At 34.0% G+C, this 8,527-nt stretch overlaps 1 protein-coding gene across 1 annotated transcript; it reads right to left on the bottom strand.

Annotated features, from left to right (window-relative positions):
• Positions 1-1,603: 1,603 nt before the first annotated feature.
• LOC148281302 (YEATS domain-containing protein 4-like) lies at positions 1,604-5,170 on the bottom strand. The gene is given in 4 exon segments (XM_088226902.1): positions 1,604-1,798; positions 3,675-3,873; positions 4,872-5,098; positions 5,101-5,170. Coding segments are annotated over 4 exon segments (678 nt in total). The 3' UTR covers positions 1,604-1,616.
• Between the last annotated feature and the right edge of the window lie 3,357 nt (positions 5,171-8,527).

Genomic DNA, 8,527 nt, shown 5'->3' with positions numbered 1-8,527 from the left:
TGGCACGCATTTTTTATATTTTGAATATTGCTATGTTACGTGAAGACTTGAAAATAAGGTTTACTACACAACAGATACCTACACCTCACACAACATTATGGTTGGTCACTTGAAAGACATCTCGTGTACTTCTTCCCAAGATCTTCGGTTAGCGCTTCATATTCTTTGTAAATATATTATAAAAATATACATGATGAAAACTCCGCATGAGAATTATTTTCACACTACCTTCATTATGGACATAAGAACCATTAATTCGGCAGTGCGGGTGCAATGATAATTGAGTAAAATGTACTTTACTTAACTTTAACCAAAAATTCATTATAATGTGAGTATAATGTAATGTGATTTTCATATTTTTAGACAAAAATTAACTTAAATTGTTTTCAATTAATAAATTACAACACGGATGTAGAACATTTTAGAGAAGCGAATACGGATAAAAATGTTCTCCATCCCTGTTGTAATTTGTTAATCTTAATGACCCCCTTAGGGCCGGTTGCATCGACAAAAGTTAAGTTAAGGTCAGGGCTAAAGTCAAATAAAAGTTACTTTTATGTCAAAATGCGTTGCATCAAAAAAAGTTAACTAAATATGAACAAAAAAGTTACTTTTATTTGACCGGCCGGCCGCCAGGGGACCGTTTAAAGTTAAATGCGATCTGCCATCTGTCAAAAAAGCGTCGTGAGTGTTGAAATCTATTGATCGATCTGTGAAAAGTTGCACAAAATGTCAATTTTATCTGATTTTTCGTCTTCCGATGACGAATTTATCATAGAGTATATTCTAAACCGAAAAAAAAAACCTGTCAAACCACGAACGGACCATTTTTTGTGGGAAGAGTCCGACTTTATCGCAAGATTTCGAATGTCAAAAAAGTGAAGAACTAATAATTATTTGAATTTTTAATTGTTAATTATTTTTCAAACCACAGGACTTGATCTTCAGCGGCGTGGTGTAAAATAAATCTAAATCATGACTGTATTGAAATGCTGTTTATTTATTTTTTAATGGAGCTAGATTGAGCTCAGCTAACTCTTTCTGGGCATTTAAGGCTGCCATAGTTGCCCGAAAAATGTCCTTTTTTTGCTCTACTTCTAGAGTAAAAAGTTCTTCATTTTGTTTTAGCTTTTGCTCTTTTAATTTTTTATCTAGTTCAAAAAGGACGATGTCCCTTTTGTTCTTTTCTTCTCCGAAGTGTTGCTTCGCCCTTTCGCACACACTGAAAATTGGAATGAAATTTAAACGTTTGTTCCCAAAGACGCATCGCGGGGCATGTGTATTGCTACATGTAAATAAACATGTACGTGCTTGCGCAAAAATCCCAACAATTTTTAGGGTGTAACTTGAACCTTTACAGTGGCAACATTCTTAACTTTAACTTAACTAAAATAATGTTGATGCAACGGAATTTTTCAGTTACCAGACTTTGAGCCTTAACTAAGTTTAAATATTCAACTTTAAACTAAATTTATACCAACTTTGATGCAACCGGCCCTAAGGGGTTAATTCCAGTCTTTTGTCCACAAACATTTGACCAAACTCAAAATATTGTACATTGTTTCGTTTCCTATAAAAATCTTTAAAAAAAACTATTTCAATATAATAGTATGTATTTATTTTTCAGATCTTATTAATGTGATTAACTGATTAGATTGTTGTTTGGATATTTCTTCTTTAAACGTAATAATAGTTTCCTTGGCTAGTTTTAGTTTATCTTTGAGTTCCGTTATCTCAGCGCGCACCTTACTTTTGGCACTGATTATTTTCAGCAGAGTCTTCTCTTTCTTGTCTTCAACTGAAACAGACAAAATTAAATAAAAGTACACATACACAGCAGATAAAGATAAGAATTTCTTACTATTAGTAAGTGACTTTAAAAAATTGGCTTCACATTTAAAAAAATAATAATTTAATAAAAAAAATATTAAATATCAATCAACGGAGTAGCCTTCCCGTCAGCCTTGTGGTGTATTGGTCAGCGCGTTTGCCTAACATGCGAGATTCCTGACATGGCAACAAAAACAAACCATCACGCCGTTTCTCCGTAAGGGTAGGCAGAGAGGATAGAATGCCATATCATTCTGTCTGCAAATACAGACCTCGCTTTCTCAACATTTATACAGCTTCTCATGCACGCTTGCCTATTATTCCTACTCTTGACATGTCCATCTTCAAGTATTTGATGGACTTGATCGTGCCATGTCTTTCTCAGTCTTCCTCGTTTTCTGAATCCATCAACATTCGCATCGTAGATCCTTTTAGCCGTTCTTTCGCTGTCCATTTGCTCTACATGTCCAAACCAATGCAGCACCCCTTTCTTGATTCTGTCGATAATGCGTGTCTCAGCCTTACACAGTTCACGGATCACGTTTGTGCACCTATCATACATTGTTTTACCACACATTCACCTGAAGGATAGCATCTCGACAGCATTTAACCATATTTCATAATTATTTTTCCAATTCCATACTTTGCTCCCATACATTAAAGTTGGCACTAGAACTCTTTTGGCCCGACATGGTTGATATGAAATATTTTTTTAGAAGGGTGTTCTTCCCACTAGAGTAAGACTGATCATCTTACCTCCATGTGACAAAAATGATCAAGATACGCTGTGATCAGTGTACCAATGCAGTGTCCTATGCACCATTGGGTGCGGAAAGGGAATGATGATGAGCCTTCCTGGGAAAACGATTGGAGCATGTTCTGGCGCGTATGAGTTTAAAACTAATTTTGGTCTTTTTTCTTTTTAATATTTTTTTATATGCACCGAACAGCCCCAATGAGGAGGTTCAGTCGAGGATCAAACTAAGCCATTTTTTTTTTTTATGTATCGTATTATCACCGCTATTATTTTTTAATGTTTTATATTTTTGAAATTACTCCGCATGTGACGTCTCAAGCTCTTCCCCTTCTTCTCAGGGAATTTTGCTGATTGGTCAGATGACTTATCGTAAACCGGAAATCTATCACAACTCTTTTGTCATTGGTTGATTCGGAAGAATTAGTGATGTCGTTCAAAGTAGTTCGTTTTTGTAAAAATCTTTTTTTTTTTTCATACATTTTTAAGAAATTTTGCCGTACAATTTAATGCTCTAATTTTTACCGCATGTAAGAATACATTTTTTATATCCGATTTCTAGAATAAGAGCTAAACTTCCTCATTACAGTGGAGAATTACTGCACAAAACACCCAAGCTTGAGAAAAATCACATTTAAGATATTGTGTTCTTACCGAGAATTGAACCCAGAAACCTCCCATGAGTCAAGCGTCTCAACCACTACACCATAGAGGTCCCCATAAGTTGTGTCTGTTTTTTTTTCAAATAAATAAAACAAGCTACAAAAAGTGGCTTGGTGGGATTTTAGTTTTAGTAAAAATATAACAAGTGAATTTTTTTTTAAATTGTAAAAATGTATAATTATGCTATTAAAAAAAATTAAAATAAGAGGAAACAACAAAATAAAAATTACAACAAATTAGTAAATAATTCATAGCATAAATTAATATGCACCCTCACATTATTTAATTCCATCAAATATTATATTTTACAGACCATTTTCAAATTTCAGGTTTGATTTTTGTGACAATTGACTGTATTTTCTAGCTATAGAAATCCTAGCAGAGCAAGTAAAAAAGTTTTTAAAAATGAGTATAATCACAAACTAACAGTCGGTGTCATGAGTCCAGGATCCGTGAGTGATGGGCTTCACATTGGTGAGGAGGTGCTGCATGAGCTGCGATGGCTCCTGGAACACTATTTCCTCGTAATTCTCAGAAACCAGACCCTTCTTTCCTCCGCTGGCAGCCGAAGTGTTGCCTTCCACGACGGGGGACTGGAACAGCTTCAGGATGTGATACATAGTGGTCTAGAAAGAAGGTCGTATCTTTAAATTTAGTAACCCTGAACAAGACCTGCGGAAAAAAGCATTTTTGACATATTATGATGTTTAACTTATCAGTATATGAAATGGGTGGTATTGTCTACACATCCCGGTTGGAACATGTGTGGTTATTGAACCGAGGAACTCTGTGCATCTTATTTAAACTACGTAACACATTACAACATGGGTGGAGAACATTTTAGAGAAGGAAGTAAAGGCATTTACAGGGCTTATGATCTGTCATTGGCTGGTAAGTGGCCACTTTACAAACTGTGTAACACAAACTATGTAACTCAACAAATCATCATCTTTATCATTTCCCTTTGAGCATCCAGTGATGCATAGGGCACTGCATTGGTAAACCAAATGCAGCGTATTTCAATAATCTGTTACATGAAGGTAAGGTGGATCAAGTATGGGAGGCGAATGCGCCAAACACTACACTACGAAGCGGACTCAGACCCTACTCGGTTTCCTTTTTCAGGAATTTTACCGGAGAGTAGCCATCCGTCCGAAGTTCTGGGTCCATTTTACATACAAAACTGTATTCTTCAACGTCAGGATACAGAGAAGAATATAGACTACAAAATAAATAACAATAATCTAAAAATTGCCGTATCTTCAGATGTGGTTCTAAGTATCATTAAATGCATAATTAGTTTTCCTACGAGCCGATAATCTTAGGGAGACCAAATAACGACCAAACTCGATTGGTAAAAGAAGCGATCTAGATTTACAATAATCCTTACAATGTAAAGAGGATGCGATTAAAATCATTCTGGTACCCAGTTATAAACAAAAGACATAAAAGCGTAGTCTGTGAAGCGACACAGATTTCAAATATGCAAGCTGTAGACAGCAACGACTTAATAGCATAATTAGTACGCATACTTCCAAATTAAGTAATAAAAAATTGGATGTTTGAACATTGTTGTTAAAATACAAATATTTGCGGCCATGCATAAATAAATAAATACACATACGGGTCTCTCATTGGGATCATGAAAGTAGATCTTAATAACTATTTCGAACTCTCCCCAGCCGGTCTCGGTGATTTCGTAAGGAGGTTTGGTGACGATCCTGTTCGGGTTGGCGTAGCTCTCGTGGAGCTTGAAGTGGACCTTCTTGGTGTAGTTGGACATGTCCTCGTTGTTGTAGGGCTTCACGTACACCGTCCATTGGTGCGTGTGGCCGTCCTCCTGGGGCTTCTTCCGAAGTATCGCGCCACATTGCCGTACACTATCGGCTTCACGATCGTCAGCCCTGAATCGAGAACAGTCATGATGAGAATCGAAACGACGTCGTCGACAAACCTTATCATGTCTGCCCGTGCATCTTCAAACCTTCCCAGGGGCTCATTCGCTCTCTTAGTTTGCCAACCGCACACGGAATGTATGCATTAAAAAATACTGGCGATCGAGAGCATCCTTGCCTTATACTGGCTTCTTTTTATCATTACCACATCTGATCAGGGCGGTATGAGTGGTCTAAAAAGAAGTGATTGTCTAATTTTCTACCACTTATCTAATTAATGCCATCCAAGAAAACTTGAAATGCTGCCTATAGCAGTCTCTTATGATAAAGCATAAATTGTTAAAGGTGGAACAGACATTTAAATTATTAATACCATTTTTTGTTTTTGTTAGCACATTATTAATTAAATAAATTTGGACAACATTTGCTAAACAAACATTGGTATTTGCATATTAATAAGAAAAATGGATTTTTAAATATTTTCTTTTCGGTTTTTTCACAATAGAGTATTTTTTATACACTACTTCGAACAGTATTTGCGCCGATGAAGTAATTCCACAAAGTAAATCCCAAAACAATAAATAGAACGATATTTTTTAATTAAATTTTTATCAACAAATACTGGAAATACCCCGTGAGGGGTTTTATTCAAATAGATATCTTAACAGGGAAATTAAAGAAGGAATGTGGAAGTCTACAGGGTATTTATATAGGTTTATAGGCTACTAGGTTCATGGAATTTTACACAACGAGAAAAGATTGATTACTTAATGTCTAAGAAGATTAAATTGATCAAAACACGTAAATGAAAATTATGTTTTCCAAACCTTTACTCTTCCGCCAGAATCTGGACCAAAATCGGCCGGTAAACTCATTTTAAATTCGTCAGACTACCATGAAGTACAATATATAAAGCTTAATGAATTCACTCTATTTTCTAGTTATGACTTTTAGTTGAGTTTGTATGAAATCAAGACTTAAATAATTATATGAAAAATACGTGAAGATTTTTGTTGCTTCTAGAAACGTCAAAACAATACCGGCAAACTATGCCATAGATAACACGGTAAGCGTCGACCATAGATAATACGCGGTGACCACAGATTGTAAATTGTAATATAAATAAATAAATACCATAATATTATACTAATTGATGGCGGCGACCAATGACAATAAAAGCCAATGCAAACCACAAGCGACACATAAATAAACTCAAAACAGGTCAGAGTTTTTTTTCTACTTTATTGGGGCCCTCTACCAAAATATGATAACATCGACCAAAAATAAGTTAAATGGATTTAAATATTATAATAAACATAAAAACAAGACAAACAGAAAGGAATAAAAATATAGACACAAACAATAGACAACAAAAAGACATGTACAAGAATAACATAAAATTATAATTTTAGTAACAAACATATAACGAAACTAACAAAACTCCAACATAAATTGAAATAGGTACTAACAGAAAAAATCACCAAAAACCCGCGCTGCTATTCTGAATGCTCTCGCGGCCGTAGAAAACACTTTTATAGCGCGTATTTTGTATTTAAATATGCGCTATAAAAGCTTTGGAATAACAGCTCTGATACCAACTTGTATCAACAAAAAAATCGCGACATTTGAATTATCTAGAACAATTGATTTTCTTATTTTTATTTTAGTTTTTTTTTCTATTTGCAAAATATTTAGTCTTTTTATTATGGATTAAATAAATAATACAAATGCTTTCATAAATACGAATAATTTACAATGTTTTGAATATGCCTAAATGCTTGCAGACTGGCTGGATTTTCCCCCTAGGGAGTTGTTCATATTTAAATTTGTTGCAACAGAGAGGGAAAACATTTTTGAGAATGGAATATGGGCGTCTAGGCATTTACAGGGCTTATGACCTGTCATTGGCTAATGACAGGTAATAATTTACTTTCGACAACACAGCCCTCTTATAGGTAAAATGTTTTCGTTAGTTTCCTTTCCCTATTGAAGATGAATAATAAGCCACAATATTAATTATTCAAACACCAAAAATGAATGCTTGAATTATGTCAATGGATAATTAAAAAATATAAAGTTCCATTTTCAATAATCGACGATAAAAATATATCTTAAAACTGAAATAAAAAATAATATAAATAATTATATAAAAAAGAATGTACTTTTATATATATTTTTAAAGTAGATTAAAAAACTTAAACTTTTTAAAAATTAAAATCACACATATCTATAACATTATTGAAGGTGCATATTCTTTGCTGACTCGCGCGAAAAACATTTAATTCTTCCTGAGAGGAAATAACAAAATGACACAAAAAGAATCATGGATTTGTAATTGATAACTCGTAGCATGTCAATAACATAAAGTTTAGTTAATTGTTGCTTAGTATAATTTGAAAAAAAATCAGAAAAATCCTACTACGTAAAATGAGAACTTCAGTTTGAACAAAATGTGATATGTCTATGTGGTACAGTATGATCCAAAATATAATTTTAAATATATTGGAAGTTTTAGTTTATTTCTTACTCAAAAGCGTATATAGACACACGTGAGATACTTGTTCTGATACTAATACAAACCTGATACTAATACAACTGTACCAGAGGCAAACTATGGCTATAAAGCCAGATTTCCTAATGCATGGAAATCCAGTTTTCTAACCCCAATTTTTAAGAGTGGTGATAGGAGTGACAAATTATCGTCCAATATGCATATTATCTGCCATCCCTAAACTCTTCGAAAAAAATGTTTTAAACTACTTGCATCAACAAACTTAAAGCATATTATAACAACCTCTCAGCATGGATTCATGTCTGCTAGATCTACACTACCTAATTTAATGTTATACGAAAATGTCATAGCAAATTCATTTGCATTGAGAAAACGGGTAGATTCTATTTACACTGACCTAAGCAAGGCCTTTGACAAGGTGTGTTTAAAAATTCTGGTCACCAAACTTTCAAATCGAGGAATAAGTGGTCCCATGATTAAATGGTTTCAAAGCTACTTGACTGATAGAACACTAACGGTAAAAATTTGTAACACTTTATCCCAATTTTTCTGTGCTACTAGTGGTGTTCCTCAGGGTTCCCATCTGGGCCCAATAGTGTTCATCATCTTTGTTAATGATATAATGGATGTATTTGATGATGTGGAAATATTGCTGTTTGCCGATGACATGAAGATTTTTAAAGTTCTGAATTCCGTAAATGATTGTGTGACTCGGCAACGTAATTTAGATAAAATGTTCTTTGTTGTTTGTTAAAACTACCATTAAATATAAAAAAATGCCACATAATGAGATTTTTTAGAATAAAAAACCCAATTTTATTTGATTATTTTATGGGTAATATGCAATTAGGCTCAACTTCTGGGTATCGTTTT

The sequence above is a fragment of the Micrasema longulum genome, unplaced genomic scaffold (assembly GCF_059751315.1).
Source record: "Micrasema longulum isolate JH-2025_06_02 unplaced genomic scaffold, ASM5975131v1 h1tg000471l, whole genome shotgun sequence".
NCBI classification, from domain to species: Eukaryota; Metazoa; Arthropoda; class Insecta; order Trichoptera; family Brachycentridae; genus Micrasema; species Micrasema longulum.
This window is presented reverse-complemented; position numbering and strand designations above follow the sequence as displayed.